The 14,203-nt window shown below is 64.6% G+C and overlaps 10 protein-coding genes across 10 annotated transcripts; 4 read left to right on the top strand and 6 right to left on the bottom strand.

Moving 5' to 3' along the window:
• Positions 1-82: 82 nt before the first annotated feature.
• On the bottom strand, positions 83-4,575 carry MSY001_2530 (uncharacterized protein; the record flags this gene model as incomplete). Its single annotated transcript, XM_018884391.1, has 2 exons — positions 83-2,650; positions 2,683-4,575. The coding sequence occupies 2 exons, from the start codon at positions 4,573-4,575 to the stop codon at positions 83-85; spliced, it is 4,461 nt and encodes a 1,486-aa protein (XP_018741055.1).
• A 75-nt stretch (positions 4,576-4,650) lies between these two features.
• MSY001_2531 (uncharacterized protein) lies at positions 4,651-5,406 on the top strand (the record flags this gene model as incomplete). The annotated part of the gene is made up of 2 exons (XM_018884392.1): positions 4,651-4,662; positions 4,687-5,406. The coding sequence occupies 2 exons, from the start codon at positions 4,651-4,653 to the stop codon at positions 5,404-5,406; spliced, it is 732 nt and encodes a 243-aa protein (XP_018741056.1).
• Positions 5,407-6,648, bottom strand: MSY001_2532 (uncharacterized protein; the record flags this gene model as incomplete). Its single annotated transcript, XM_018884393.1, is given in 2 exon segments — positions 5,407-6,208; positions 6,221-6,648. 2 exon segments carry the CDS (start codon positions 6,646-6,648, stop codon positions 5,407-5,409), a joined length of 1,230 nt encoding a protein of 409 aa, XP_018741057.1.
• Positions 6,649-6,771: 123 nt separating this feature from the next.
• MSY001_2533 (uncharacterized protein) lies at positions 6,772-7,367 on the bottom strand (the record flags this gene model as incomplete). The annotated part of the gene is made up of 3 exons (XM_018884394.1): positions 6,772-7,023; positions 7,048-7,294; positions 7,336-7,367. 3 exons carry the CDS (start codon positions 7,365-7,367, stop codon positions 6,772-6,774), a joined length of 531 nt encoding a protein of 176 aa, XP_018741058.1.
• Positions 7,368-7,566: 199 nt separating this feature from the next.
• Positions 7,567-7,998, top strand: MSY001_2534 (uncharacterized protein; the record flags this gene model as incomplete). The annotated part of the gene is made up of 1 exon (XM_018884395.1): positions 7,567-7,998. One exon carries the CDS (start codon positions 7,567-7,569, stop codon positions 7,996-7,998), a length of 432 nt encoding a protein of 143 aa, XP_018741059.1.
• Positions 7,999-8,161: 163 nt separating this feature from the next.
• Positions 8,162-8,490, bottom strand: MSY001_2535 (uncharacterized protein; the record flags this gene model as incomplete). The annotated part of the gene is made up of 4 exons (XM_018884396.1): positions 8,162-8,206; positions 8,230-8,325; positions 8,351-8,382; positions 8,409-8,490. The coding sequence occupies 4 exons, from the start codon at positions 8,488-8,490 to the stop codon at positions 8,162-8,164; spliced, it is 255 nt and encodes an 84-aa protein (XP_018741060.1).
• A 241-nt stretch (positions 8,491-8,731) lies between these two features.
• Positions 8,732-9,698, top strand: MSY001_2536 (uncharacterized protein; the record flags this gene model as incomplete). The annotated part of the gene is made up of 3 exons (XM_018884397.1): positions 8,732-8,933; positions 8,958-9,025; positions 9,051-9,698. The coding sequence occupies 3 exons, from the start codon at positions 8,732-8,734 to the stop codon at positions 9,696-9,698; spliced, it is 918 nt and encodes a 305-aa protein (XP_018741061.1).
• A 629-nt stretch (positions 9,699-10,327) lies between these two features.
• MSY001_2537 (uncharacterized protein) lies at positions 10,328-10,755 on the top strand (the record flags this gene model as incomplete). Its single annotated transcript, XM_018884399.1, has 2 exons — positions 10,328-10,569; positions 10,593-10,755. 2 exons carry the CDS (start codon positions 10,328-10,330, stop codon positions 10,753-10,755), a joined length of 405 nt encoding a protein of 134 aa, XP_018741062.1.
• A 25-nt stretch (positions 10,756-10,780) lies between these two features.
• MSY001_2538 (uncharacterized protein) lies at positions 10,781-11,764 on the bottom strand (the record flags this gene model as incomplete). The annotated part of the gene is made up of 1 exon (XM_018884400.1): positions 10,781-11,764. One exon carries the CDS (start codon positions 11,762-11,764, stop codon positions 10,781-10,783), a length of 984 nt encoding a protein of 327 aa, XP_018741063.1.
• Positions 11,765-11,849: 85 nt separating this feature from the next.
• Positions 11,850-14,127, bottom strand: MSY001_2539 (uncharacterized protein; the record flags this gene model as incomplete). The annotated part of the gene is made up of 2 exons (XM_018884401.1): positions 11,850-12,297; positions 12,386-14,127. 2 exons carry the CDS (start codon positions 14,125-14,127, stop codon positions 11,850-11,852), a joined length of 2,190 nt encoding a protein of 729 aa, XP_018741064.1.
• Between the last annotated feature and the right edge of the window lie 76 nt (positions 14,128-14,203).

Here is a 14,203-nt window from a genome sequence, read left to right on the forward strand (position 1 = left end):
CCCACAGCTGGCTGCGCGGGCCGCAGCTAAGGGCCCGGCACCATCAGGCGGCCCTCGCGGCCCAGCGTTGCAGTCACGTGAACTACTTGGCCTTGCCTACGTCCTCCTTGAGCGAGACGATGCGGTTGAGCACGAGGTCGTCGGCGTCGCCACGCGCCTCGTCGCCAAACAGGGACATAGCGCTGTCTTTATCAACAGCAAAGTAGCCCACGCGCATCGCCTGGAAGCGAACACACTCTTTGCCAATGGTGTTCGACTCGGTGGCCTGAAGACCGTGTGCGGCACTCTGCTCGGCCTCCCGCGCGCGTGCCTTGCCGAGCGCCGCCTCCGTCTGCTTGGCCGCAGCCTGGATGCGCTCTGAGGCGGCCTGCTTTTCGTGCTCGAGTGCAGCGCGCGCCACATCATGAAAGCCGACCTCGAGCATCGCATCCTTCAGCACCTCGCGGCTGTTGTGGTTGACGTGGTCCAAGAAGTTGTCCTGCGCGGCGGGGTTCTCGCACGTGAATAGTGTGTGGAAGAGTCGCACCTCGCGTACACGCACCGGGCTGCGCGACGCCGCGTGCTGTGCGACCCACTGGATGTAGGTCTTGGGCGTCGGCGCCGATGGGCCCGACTCATATCGGCACACGAGTTCTGTCACATCACCTGCGTCGTTCGTGTGCACTGCAGTGCAGGTGATGGGGTGCGGCACCTGGTACAGGCCGACCGTCTTTCCAGGTGCGAGACGGAAGTAGTCCTTCGTGTCCTGCAGGCGGAAATCGGACGCGTCAATGTACACAGTCTTCGTGAACGGCACCGTGACGTGGCCCATCGCCGGCACCTTGGGGTGCAGTGGCTTGTCAATCGGCAGGTAAAAGTCGTCGTCTAGGTTCTCGATCACGATCTTGAGCGGCTTGACAACCATCATAAGTCGCGGCGTGTTCATCTCCAGGTACTGGCGCATGGACTGGTCAAAGCGGTTGATCTGGATCGTCGAGTTGTTCGTCGTGACACCGAGCTGATTGACAAACGACAGGATGGCGCCAGGGGGGACGCCGCGCCGGCGGAGACCAATGAGCGTGTACATGCGCGGGTCGTCCCAGCCGTCAACGTAGCCGCCCGAGACGAGCTTGAGCATCTTGCGCTTGGACATCACCGCACCTTCGATCGACAAGCGGCCATACTCGTACTGACGCGGCTTGTATACGTCGAGCGCGTCACAAAGCCACTCGTACGACTCGCGCGAGAGGATAAACTCCGTCGTGCAGAGCGAGTGTGAGATGTTCTCGAAGCTGTCGACCAGGCAGTGTGTAAAGTCGTACGTCGGGTAGATGCGCCACGTCGTGCCGGTGCGGTGGTGCGGCGCGTCGAGCACGCGGTACGCAATCAGGTCCCACATCTGGGGGTTGCCGCTCCCCAGGATGTCCTGCTTCATGCGCAGTGTCGCCTCACCCGGCTTGTACTTGCCTTGCTTCATGTCCTCGAACGCCTGCAGCGACTCGGAGATGGGCCGATGGCGCCACTTGCTCTCCTTGCGCTCGCCCTTGTCAGGACCGCCGCGACCCTCGCGAATTTCGTCCGCGGTCGAGTGGTCGACATACGCAAGGCCGCGGCGGATCAGTTCGACGGCCAGCTCGTAGAGTCGGCCAAAGTAGTCGGACGAGTAGGTCACCTTGTAGGGCTCGAAGCCGAGCCAGCGCACCGTCTCGAGGATGCTCGTAAAGTACTTTTCCTCCTCGGCCGCCGGGTTTGTGTCGTCAAAGCGCAGGTAGCATAGTCCCCGGTGGAAGCGCGCATAGCCAAAGTTGACAGCAATGGCCTTGGAGTGGCCAATGTGCAGGTAGCCATTCGGCTCGGGCGGAAAGCGCGTCACGACGGAGCCGTTCGTCGCCTTGAGATGCTCCTCGCGCAAATACTCGTGCTTCTGGGGGTTGCCGCCTGGCTTGTGCAGCGAGGCGAGGAATCCCTCCTCGAACATGGCGTCCGGGCGCACCGACGGCTCCTTGGGCTTGTCGGCCTTGGGCGCCGCGCTGGGGGCAGCCGCCTTTTTTTTCGGCGCCGCGGTACGGGGACCGAAGCGCGCAGTGAGCTCGGCCTCGACGGCCGTCTTGATGTCGCCCGCGTTCGCCCAGCGCATCGACGGCGCCGCGCGCACAGCAGCCATAATGGCCGACATTTTTGGCCAGCCGCCGGCCTCCTCGAGCGCCTGCTTTTGCATGTCCATGTGCTGCACCACAGCCTCGCGGCATGCATCCGGCGACACGTGCACGCCGACGCCGCAGTGCGCATCAAACGCGGCGGCATCGCTCAGGTCGACCGCGTCGGGCGCGACGTACTGGCACGCGGTCTGGATCTGGTCGGTCGTTTTGAGGTCCTTGCGAACAATGCGCTGCACAATGTATTCGAGCTTCTCAGCAGGGAGCTCGCAGCCTGACGACGCCGCAACCACGACCATGGAGCCGGTCTTTGCATCGAGCGCCTGCTCATCGAGGTGCAGGTCCACAATGACTTGCTCCAACGCGCGCGCATACTTGGGGTTCTTGATGGTATCGGCGGCACGCTGGCCTGTGAGTGAGATCCGCGCAAAGAGGTCAAGGAGCCGTGAGACGTGCGGGTCGCTGGTATCGAGCTTGGGCGCCATGAAGGAGAGGCAACGAGCGCCGCCGCGCTCCTGACCGTGTCACGTGCTATGAGCTAGTCTACACGGATGTGCTGGTACAAGCGGCGCACGCATGCGTAGCAGGCGGCGAAGCCGATGAAGCCAAAAAGAAGGAATGCGAGCGTCGATATCAGCACAAGGTAGCCCAGAAAGAGGACTTGGCTCGAAAAGTCGGGAAGGTTCAGACGCGCGAGGACAAAGAAGACGCCGTACGCAAAAAGCCACACGGCGCTCGCGCCGCCCGTGATGAACGCGCGCCAGTGCCAGCGGTATTCTTCGGCGCACAGCTGGCAGTAGCACGTGAGAATCGACACAGTCGCGGTTGTAAGAGCCGTCACCAGGAACGTGAGGGTGAGGAACCCGAACGCGTAGTACACGCGGTTGCCGAAGAGCGAGTTCATGATGAAGAACAGCTCGAGCCATGCGGCGCCGAACGGCAGCATGCCCGCCAGTAGCGCCGACGGCCACAGGCGCAGGTACCACGGGCACGGCGGGATCTGCCGCGGGATCTGGTTCACACGCACAGGGTGCGACAGGCCGCCTGAGCGCAGGCCCAGGTACGAGCCGACGAGCGAGAGAGGCACCTGGATGAGGAACCACAGCGCGGCGAGTGCGAGCAGCGTGCCGAACGGTACGGCGCCGGCCGACTGGTTCAGCACGAGCACGACGTTGAGCACGTTGATCATCGCAAAGACGGCTGTCGGCACGAGCAGCGCCGCAAGGAGCATCGTGCGCCGCCACTGCTCGCCGTCGAGACTCGCATACAGCTTGGCACTGACAAAGCCACTCACGCTGCCCAGCAGGGTCCACGCGACCACGAGGATGGTGCCGAGCGAGCCGCGGTTGGAGGGGCTCAGGAAGCCGAGCAGCGCAAACACGAGCGTCACACACACCATCGCGCCAAGCTGGGCGCCCGCGCCGGCCAGCACACTGAGCAGGACGGGCGACGCAGGCGCCCGGAACACCTCGCCATGCACGAGCTTCCACCCGTAGTCTTCCTGGATATCCTCGGTAAGGTCGATCGCATTGTAGCGGTAGATGTCTCGGCGCATAGCGCGCGCCATGATCAGCGCAACGAGCGTGCACAGCAGCGCCACAATGGCCGTCGAGTTGAGCAGCGCGTACCAGTGGATACGCGCGTCGAACACATGCAGGTAGGCATCCCAGCGCGTGGCCCAGGGCGTATCGCTCGGCGTCCACTGCACCGTGTACGTGTACGCCACGGTCGTCGACGCGTTCGGCGACAGGAAGAGCGGCAACTTGACCTCGCACGACGCCACGCCGCCGGGCGCCTGGCCGGGCGGCACCGAGGCGAGCGACATGGGGCGCACATTGACGCCGACGACGCGGTACTCGCCCTTCGTGCGCTCGTGGTACGAGATATTCAGGACATAGTGGTTGTACAGCGCGGGCGTCGGCAGCACATGGCCGCGCGCATCAAGAAAGGTGCCGAGCGCAAACCCAACCGAGTTGGTGCGCAGCGTCCCGTCGCCCTGGGTCATGTCGACGTCGACGACAGGGAGGTGATCGACCATCCAGTTGACGGCGTATCGCTCGCGGATGCGCTCGTTCACAAAGCGCGCCTGCTCCGCAGAGACCTGCGTTTGGCACAGCACTGCACAGCTCTTGGCCTCGAGCATGCGCACCTGCAGCGCGCTGTTGTAGATGCGGTCGCCGAAGAGAGCACTGCCAAGGCCGCCAGGCTCGGCCTTGATGCCATCCGCAGGCTGGCAAAACCCAAGGCGCTCGTCATAGTAGTCGTAGCTCACAAGGCCGTGCACGGGCGTAGCACCCGCCATGGGCTGCAGCGCATTCACTTGCACCGACACGGGATCACCCTCACGGAACGAGTTCGGCGCGCTGCCAGGCAGGTACCACGCCTGCGCCGGCGCCGCAGCGAGCGCGAGCGCGCACGCCCACGCCACGAAGAGTCGCATGGCGAGCCGCAGGAGCCGAGCGCTGAGGGGGGTCATATCACGTGAGGTTCGCGACAAGCCCCACGCCGTGCGACCATGGCGCTCCGGGTGCGTAGGGCCCGCTGACCGCAGGCGTACTCGTTCTGGATCTTTGATCGCCACTGCGAGGCGATCTACTACCAGGACTGGTCGCACCTGCACCAGCAGGGGCCGTCCAGTGCCGCGTCGTCGTTTACATCGTCCATCTCCTCGACATTGCAGCGCGTGGGCGGCGCGCAGGTCGACACAGACAAGCCGGCCACTGAGGCGCTGGTGCGCGCGCGCGGCGAGGCGCTCGATGGCGTGAGCCGCTCCGTGCAGTCGGACGCGAGTCAGCCGGCGGACGCGCGCCTCCTCCCGCTGGACCAGGAAGCCAAGCTCATCTATGGTGTGGTCTACTCGCTGCGCCACATGGTGCGCAAGCTGGGCGGCCTGGACGAGACGTTCCACAACTTTTCCACATCGACTTATACCCTCACACACATGCAGACGCCGACCATGTACACGCTCGTGCTCGTGACCGATCCACCGCCCACGCGCTCGGACAAGGGGCCCCTGGCCGGTCTCGCAGGCACGAGCCCGATTCCCGGCACCAATGGCATGACGCTGCGCGGCGTGCTGCGCGAGCTGTGGCGCGGTCCGTGGGTGCAGTATGCGGCAGGGCACCCCCTTGTGCATGCGACGGAGCGCGAGGCATATGGGCCGGCGTCGGCAGACGCGCCGCGCTGCGCACGCACGCGCGGCATCGACAATGATGCGCTGCGCGACGCGATTGAGCAGGTACTGGTGCAGTACAAGCTGCTTCCGCCATAGCTAGCTACGAAGAGGCAGGCCCTGCTCGTTGAGCAGCGAGTGAGCGCCACACCCACGCTCCAGCACGCGAGGTCCGTCGCCGACGCGCGTGTGGATGAGGCGGCGCACGCTGCCGCTGGGGTGCACCGGTACGGCGTCCTCGCGGAAGCTGGGCGGCAGGGCCGGCAGGGTCGACGAGCTCACGTGGAGCTGGAAGGGATCGTCAAAGCTGGCGTCGGGGAAGTAGTGGTGCATGACGCCAAGGACGGTCGGCATGTCCTTCTCGCGCACGTAGAGGACGGCGTTGGGGCCAGCGTCGAACGTGTACGCGGCGATCGGGTCATCGCCTGCGTCCTTGCGCGCACGATTCAGCTCCTCGATGACCTGCACAATCGCACGCGATGTGTCGTTCATGTAAAAGATCGGCGGCGCTGTATCGAGGCAGCATGCGTGGAAGTTGTTGGAGTCGGCGGTCGTCAGGTCGGTGAATGCGCCAAAGTCGCGCTGCTGGATCGCCTCGCGCATGCGGCGCATGCGCTCCGGCACCACCTGCTGGATGCGGTGCTGCAGGAGGGGCGATGTCTCGACAGTGCGCTGCATGCCGCTCGTGGACGACGTGCCTTTCTTGGCGTCGTTCACGACGCAGATCAGGACGTGCAGGTCAGGCCAGTGCTCGCGCTCAGCGACGCACACGGCCAGCGAGTCGTCGCCGTTGTCCTGCTGCCCCATGTCCCATGCGACAAAGCCACCAAACACGGAGCGGCACGCCGAGCCACTGCCGCGACGCGCGATCTTGGAGAGCTCGGAGCGCGAGAGCGTTTCGCTGAGGCCGTACAGTTCGGCCACAGTCACTGCCAGCGCCGCAAAGCCCGACGCCGAGGACGCGAGGCCCGCGGCGGTCGGGAAGTTGTTCTCCGAGCACAGGCGCAGGGCCCAGCGGGAGAGCGGGGGGAGCGACGGGTCCGCCTTCTCGCGCTCGGCCCGCAGACGGCGGAGCTCATGGAGGCACGCATCGAGGCGGCCGCCCGGCTGGATCGTCTCCTCGTGGCCGTTGAGCCACAGGCGGTCCTGGCACGAACCCGCGCCGACGGTGCCGAACGACTCGTCCGCGCGTGCCGTCGTGACGGTGCGCAGGTGGTCCTGGTCGAGCGTGACACTCAGGCTGTCATTCGTGGGCAGGATGAGCTTCGTGTCGCGCTTGCCCCAGTACTTGACCACGGCAATATTCACAGGCGCGGTGCAGGTAGCCTGGTGCACCGACATGGTGGAAATCGACTGACTCCCACGTGGCTCCATCTCTGGCACCCCCATCGTAGCACCCGCCTATAAAACAGTGGCATCGTCGGTATGCTATTTTTGAGCTGCATGTGCGCACGACGCGGATAGCTATCTGTGCCTCATACAGCGAGGATCGTATGCACTTAGAACTAACGGGTAAGTAATAAAACGTACGCGCAGGGGAGTGAAGAACCACCGGTTCTTGCCGCTCTGGTAGCGCTCCTCAAAGAGCTTCTTGATCGCCTTCTTGGCCTCCTCACGCTGCGACACCTCCTTGAACGTGTCCGCCGAGACAGTGCCCTTCAGACCCTCGAGCTCCAGAGCGTAACGAGTAGGGAAGAGGTGGTTGTAGTTGATGACCTGGCGTTAGCAAACCTCACATACCTTGATGAAGGGCTTGATCTTGCTGCGGCGAGCGAGCTTCTTCGCGCCCATCGACTTCGTCACCTTGAGCGGGTAGCGCTCAATACCGGCGGCAATCACGAAGGGGAAGCCGTGCTCCTTGTTGCCCTCGTCGTGCTGCTTGATCACGACGACCTGACTGTTAGCCTGTCCCGACCATGTGGCACCGAGCGAGCGGTGCTGCGCAAAACCTACCTTCTTACCAGCGTGCCGACCCTGGAGAACAACGCTGTCATGTGTGAGCCCTGACTCGACAGAAATGATACGTACGCAACCTTACCGGGCTTGTAGATCTTAGGCATGACGACGTAGGACGATGCGTTGAGAGGAGGAAGCCTTCGCAGGCCAGGCCGGTTTCGCAGTTGAGTCACGTGTGACATATAGTTTTGGGTCACGTGTTTCGCGAGCTCGCGGAAAAGAGCGCCGCCGCCGCCCGCCGCTCTCCTCAACCAAAGCACAGGTACGTGCCCACGCACACAGCTCACACCACAGGTACCAAGTATGGGTAAGCCTAGGGGTCTCTATACAGCGCGCAAGCAGGTCACCACCCGCCGCGACAACAAGTGGAGCGATGCCCACTTCAAGAAGCGTGCTCTGGGCAACTTCTACAAGACCTCGCCTACCGGTGGCTCGTCGCAGGCCAAGGGTATCGTTCTTGAGAAGATCGGTGTTGAGGCCAAGCAGCCCAACTCGGCTATCCGCAAGTGTGTGCGTGTCCAGCTCATCAAGAACGGTAAGAAGGTGTCGGCCTTCGTGCCCTTCGACGGTTGTCTGAACTTTGTCGACGAGAACGACGAGGTTCTCATCGAGGGTTTCGGTCGTAAGGGTAAGGCCAAGGGTGATATTCCCGGTGTGCGTTTCAAGGTTGTGAAGGTGTCGGGTGTCGGTCTTGCGGCCCTCTTCAAGGAGAAGAAGGAGAAGCCCCGTTCGTAAAAGTGTGCGTCTCGCACCTGGATCCAGCGACCCGTGTCTCGCCCGGTGTCCGGATCCATGTCTGTATCTGCCATTGATGCCCCTCGCAGTCGCGAATCCAAAATATATCGCCTCACTCTATGTATAGCGCATGGCGCCTCTATAGAATGTGCGTGTCCGCAGGTCACTGGATCCAGCGTGCCTTGGCCGTGTCCTGCTGTGCCGCAAGCTGCGTGAGTAGGACACACGTACAAGCTCCTGCTCCTGCTTCACCTCAGCAGCGCGCGCGGCATCGACGTGCGCACGTCGTTGTGCATCCACTTTGCGGCGCAAGTCAGGGGACAGACTCTGTATGTCAGGCGCGCGTACGCACATCATAGAGCTCCTGCTCGTTCGGCGTAGCAGCTTGCGTCAGCACATATATCACCTACTCTTGAGCAGCAGGTAGCCTACGCCAATAATCACAGAGCCGCCCGTGAGGGCCCGCAACCAATTCGCTGCGCCACCGGCCATGGTACAATGGAGACAACCTCCACGACCGGCCCGGCGGCCCCCCAGGCGGCGGCTGACCAGCCCCGCCCCACCGACAAGGTCGCGAGCCTTGGGCCATTTTCTCTACGCATCTACCAACTAGCTAGACATCCTCTCAACAGGCGCCGGGCATGGCGTACGAGGCGCCCGCTCGGGGTCGGGCGCCGCGTCACGTGGACGCCAAAAAAATGTCGGCGCTGAGCGTCCTGCCTGTCTCGCCAGCATGTCGACCGTGTACCATGCGGCGCTGAAGCGCGAGGCGCCTGCGAACAAGAAACGCGGGCTGGAAGATGCGGCGGATGGTGCAGAATCCAAGGTTCGGCGCAACAAACAGCGGGTCCTCGTGCTCCCTTCGCGGGGCGTGACGACGCGCATGCGGCACCTGGTGAATGACGTCGAGGCCCTGCTTCCGCACTCGAAGAAAGGTACGTGCCGTGCCTAACATGTAGACTCCAAGCTGGACAGCAAGTCGGATATGTCCGTGCTGAATGAGCTGGCGGAGCTCAACAACTGTAATGTGTGTTGTCGACGCTGACAGACAGAACTGCCTGTACTTCGAGGCACGGCGCCACGAGGACCTGTACTTGTGGATGTCCAAAACCCCGAATGGGCCGTCGGCGAAGCTGCAAGTGCAGAACATTCACACGATGGACGAGCTCAAAATGACGGGCAACTGCCTCAAGGGCTCGCGCCACATCCTGAGCTTTGACCAGGGCTTTGAATCGGCGCCGCACTGGCGCCTGCTCAAGGAGATGCTCACGCAGATTTTCGCAGTGCCACGCACCGCGCGCCGTGCCAAGCCGTTCATCGACCATGTCCTGACATTCAGCATCCTAGACAACAAAATCTGGTTCCGCAACTACCAGATCATCGAGAAGGACCCTGGCGCGGTGGCGGCTGCGGAGGCCAAGGGCCTGGACCCCAAGTCGGCGTCGCAGGACCCGACGCTCGTGGAGATCGGTCCGCGTATGGTCATGACGCCTATCCGCGTCTTCGAGGGCAGCTTCGGTGGCCCGACGCTGTTCGATAACCCCGAGTACATTTCGCCGAACGCCGTGCGCCAGGCCATGCGCCGCGAGAAGGGCCAGGCGTACAAGTCCAAGGTGCTGCAGGCCGAGAACCTGCGCCGCAAGCGCGACACGTACAAGGGCCACGAGGGCGAGCTGAGTCGCTCCAAGGTATTTTCATGATAGTGTACAAGCTACAAACGCTTCTTCCGGCTGATGAGCACGACACGCTTCTTTGGCGCGTCCGGCCGGTCCGCCTGCCCCAGCTTGTTTTTCTTGACGGCAGGTGTCTCGTGCTCGTCGGCCTCCAGTAGCGAGAGATCCACGCCAGGGATCGGCTCTGTAGAAGGCGAGACGGTGAAGGCAGACGCGAGCGTGTCCTGGTCAAAAGGCACGATGGGCGTGTAGGTATATTCCGGCTTCATGAGCATCTTCTCCAGGTCCTTGGGCGGCGCGTGCCGCGCCGAGCCCGTGCGCTTTGGTGGGCGCACTTTGCCGGGGAGCCCCTCAACATAGTGCATGAATGTCCTGGGCATCGTGGCGCGCTTGGTCTGCGCGGCCGCCTTGTCCGCCTCGGTCGCATCAGGGCCTAGCTCCGGTCGAAGGTACGGTCGCACGGCCGAGTCGTACAGGGGCATGAGGCCGAAGAGCGTCAGCACGTCCTGGGTGCCGTTCAGGTGGAAAGGGACGAGCCCCTCAGGCTCGCGGATCGGGGCAGGCACATAGGCAGGGTTAGCTCCTTGCGCCGCCTCCATGGCGGTGGGTGGAAGCAGGGCGACGACGCGGGAAATGGCCCCATTTCTCCACCCATCATGATGAACCTGGGCGCATGGATCCCTGCCACGCCGCTGGCCCAGTGGCTCCTGCTGGTCGGTGCTATCGCTACGTTGAATGGACTGCAGAACCTTGTGAACCCTGCGTTTAGCCGCCGTGTGTATGCGTCGAAGGCAGGCGAGAAGGAGGCCTCGTCGCTGGCCGCGCGCCTGTTTGGCATCTGGAACCTGACGTCGGCCATGGTGCGGCTGTACGCTGCGTACCACATGCACGAGCGCGGGTACGTTTCGTGTGCTAACGCAGTGCATACATGCTGTGTCTCGGCACGTTTGTGATTGCGCAGGTGCACTTTGTGTCGGAGATGCTGTGCTTCGGCACGCTGGCGCTCGCGCCCGGATCGATCAGTCCGATCGTTGTGTCCAGTATGTACCGCCGACTCACGCAGCGTGCTCGGCGGCAGCGATGATCGCGCAGTTTCGTCACTATATTGCCTAATTGTCGAGCGGCTCGATCGGTGGGATCGGACCGAGCGGCACGATGCTCGTGGGGTTGATCTGGATGTGGCTGCTGTAGTAGTGCGCCTTGATCGACTCAAAGTTGGTCGTCTCCTTGAAGCCCGGCACCGTCCAGTAGAGCGTGCGCAGCCAGCGGTGCAGGTGCGGGTAGCGCCCGCCGCGGATCTGCTGGATGTTGCACTTGAAGTGGCCATGGTACACCGGGTCAAAGCGCACAATCGTGGTGTAGAGGCGGATGTCCGCCTCGGTAAGGCGGTCGCCAAAGAAGTACTTCTTGTCGCCGATGAGCTTGTCCGCACGCTCGAGCGCCTCGAAGAGGGGCACGACGGCCTCCTCGTACGCCTCGGGGGTCGTCGCAAAGCCCGCGCGGTACACGCCATTGTTGATGTTCGGGTACACCCACGAGTGGAACTCGTCGATCTGCGCACGCAGATCCTCCGGATAGTACGTAATGCCACGCACATCGCCCGGCAAGAACTCATCGAACGCCGTGTCAATGAAGCGGATGATCTCAGACGACTCGTTGTTCACGATCGTGTTGAGCTTGTTGTCCCAAATGACCGGCACCGTCGGGCGCTTCTGGTACGACGGGTCGGCATCCAGGTAGAACTCGCGCAGGAACATCTTGTTCTCGTGGCCCGGGATGCGGTTGCCCGAGCCCTTGACGAACGGGCGCTCCACTTCGCGCGAGCCGACGCACCAGCCCTCAGGACCCAGGAACGAGTCGACGACGGTCACGGGCAGCAGGTCCGGCACCGTGTCCATCTTCTTGAGCTTGCGCACAAGCAGGACGCGGTGCGCCCACGGGCACGCCTCCGCGACAATCAGGTGGTACCGGCCCAACTCCGGCTGGAATCGTCCTCCCTTTTGGATCACATCGCGGAACGCAGAGTCTTGCCGGTGAAAGCGGCCGTCAGCGCTGGCCTGGTGCGGGCTCGAGCCGGGAAGTTTTGTCGACATGGTGGCAACGAAGATCGGGCGGGGAGGTCGGGCCGCCAAAAAGGTCCGTGCAACGGGTCGCCACATGCACGCCGGAAAGCAAGCCTTATCTCCGAGACGCCACGAGGACATAAGCGCCACACGCCCAGCGCACACGCATGTGGAGGACATGCGCGGCGGGCGCCGCGGTCAGTGCCAGGGCCACCTGGTGCGCCCTCGCGCGCTGTGCGCTGCTGTGCAGGTACGCGTGTGCCGAGCAGCGCAGCAGCGGCTCGGCTGCTGCACCACGCACGGAGACCGTGAGCGCCGGGACATGCTGCGCGCCGCGCTGCGTGCGCGGCGCATCGCGCGGGTCGCATATGTCGAGAGAGAAGGCCAGCTCCGGGCACAGGTGCTTGCCGTCCTCGTCGGCACACTGCACGCAGAATCGGTGTTCACGGGGAAGGCTGGCGTAAGTCGTGGGCACATACAGGACGTCGCAGCGTCGGCACCACGTGCGGCGCCAGTCGGTGTCTGGCGCGAGGCGGAGCACGCAGCCGGCCACGTCGGCCTCGCTGGGGAGTTCGCCATCGAGCATGTCTCGCACGGATATCACTGGACCTTAGCAGATGCTACGCACTGTCATCGGAGTCCAAGGCGTACCGTGGCGCCTGCACCGGTTCCATCGCAGCGACGGGAAACAGCGAGGCGGGCGGCAGTGCGCCGGGCTCGTCACTCTCCGGCGCAGCATGCGCGCTCGGCGACGCGGTGCGCATGCGCGCGGGGGGCGGCGCAGCTACGGGTGACGCGCTGCGTTTCTGCGCCGCGCGCTGCGTCATCCATGAGCGCCGGCGCTGCAGGAGGGGCGCAAGCAGCGCATCACGCTCGTCAAGGATCGTAATGGTGTCGCTCTGGCGACTCTGACTGCCCATCGCGCCGAGCAGGCCTTGCCACGTATGTGCACGTACATGGACCCGCCCGAGGCGCACAAACTGGCCGGCATGCAAGCGCAGCGCCAGTGCGCCTTGCTCCCCCCACAGGCCCACATGGAAGACGCGCCCGCGGCAGCTCGCCTCGTCGCGTCCAAAGCGGCGCTGCAGGTGCTCGTCGTTCTGCTGCAGCGCCTCGTTGCACGAGTAGTCCGTGACATACAGATCCGGCACGTGCCGACCGAGGTGCACCGCGACGAGCTCCACGACGAGGTCGGCCGTCGTGCCCGCCCGCAGCTCGGCAATGGTCGGGAGGGGCGCAGGCGCGCGCGGCTCGCTGGACTGCGTCAGCTGCGTCAGCGCCGCGGCCTCTTCGGGACCGATGTGCGTGCCTGGGAGCTGCGTGAAGGTGCCATGTGAGCAGAGGGCCCACGAGTAGGGCCGGAACGCGGGGCCCACACAGACGACACGCCCCAGGAACTCTTTGCACTGAATGTGGCGGAGCAGGATCGCGTCGCCCGCGCGCGCGTGGTGCGGGAGCTGATCGAGCTGGCGCGCAAACAGGTTCGCGGGCACGACCGTGCCCGGCGCGCCCGGCTGCGTCGGTGCGCGAAGGTACACGCGCACCATGGCGTCCGCGCCCTTGTCGGTGCCGCGCACGGTCGGCGGCTCAACGAGCACGCCCATGACATTCGCGAGCTGGCCCGCGTGGATCTCGTGGAGAGGGGTATAGGTCAGCTGGTCGCACTCGGTGGGCGGATGCGTGCGCTCGGGGGACGCCGTCGTGGGACGCGTGTCTGCCGGCGCCGGGGGCGCCTCGTCGGCGTCCGCACACGAGCCGAACCACGCGTCACTGCAGAGCGTGGGCTTCGGCGCATCGGCCGGCTGAACCACGACCGTAGCGGGCCGCGTGCGATCGCTCTCGAACCACAGTGTGAGAGGGCCCGCGTCGGCCGTCTCGACGAGCGCCTTGAGCGCGAACTGCTCGGCCCACACGACGCCGGCGCGCGGCGGGTCCTTCGGGAGGCGCTGGAGCTCGGCGCCGTAGCCAGACACGAACACGTAGATCGGCGTGGACGCTGCATGCCGACCAAGCGCCTGGTGCAGCGCTATCGCATGGCGCCCGCGGAGCATGAGCGGCACCGCACAGCCGTCCGGCGCGTCCAGGCAGCACTGGAACGACGGCGTGGCCTCTGTGCCCACCTCTGTGACGTGGCTCAGCGCGCCCGCCGTGCACACCGTCGCGCCGCGTCCCCGCGCGATGCGCGCAAGCCAGCGCGCAAGCGGCGCATTCTCGCCCAGCATCGAATACTCGCCGGGATCAATGCCCAGCAGCGGCGTGTCGGGGTGACTCTGCTGCGCGCCCGACGAGGCGAACGGCGGCCCTGACTCTGTGTCCTGCACTGGATACGGTACATTCGCACGCTCGACCACGCGCATCTCGACCGCAGGGCGGCGGCGGCGCGAGCGGCCCATTGCGAGTGCCGCGCCCGTCGTGGCGGCTGGCGCGGCGTTCGCGCCCTCTCCACATCGTCACGCGTCGCGCCTCTTC

This window comes from Malassezia sympodialis, genomic scaffold, assembly GCF_000349305.1.
Source record: "Malassezia sympodialis ATCC 42132 genomic scaffold, msy_sf_11, whole genome shotgun sequence".
In the NCBI taxonomy this organism is placed as follows: Eukaryota; Fungi; Basidiomycota; class Malasseziomycetes; order Malasseziales; family Malasseziaceae; genus Malassezia; species Malassezia sympodialis.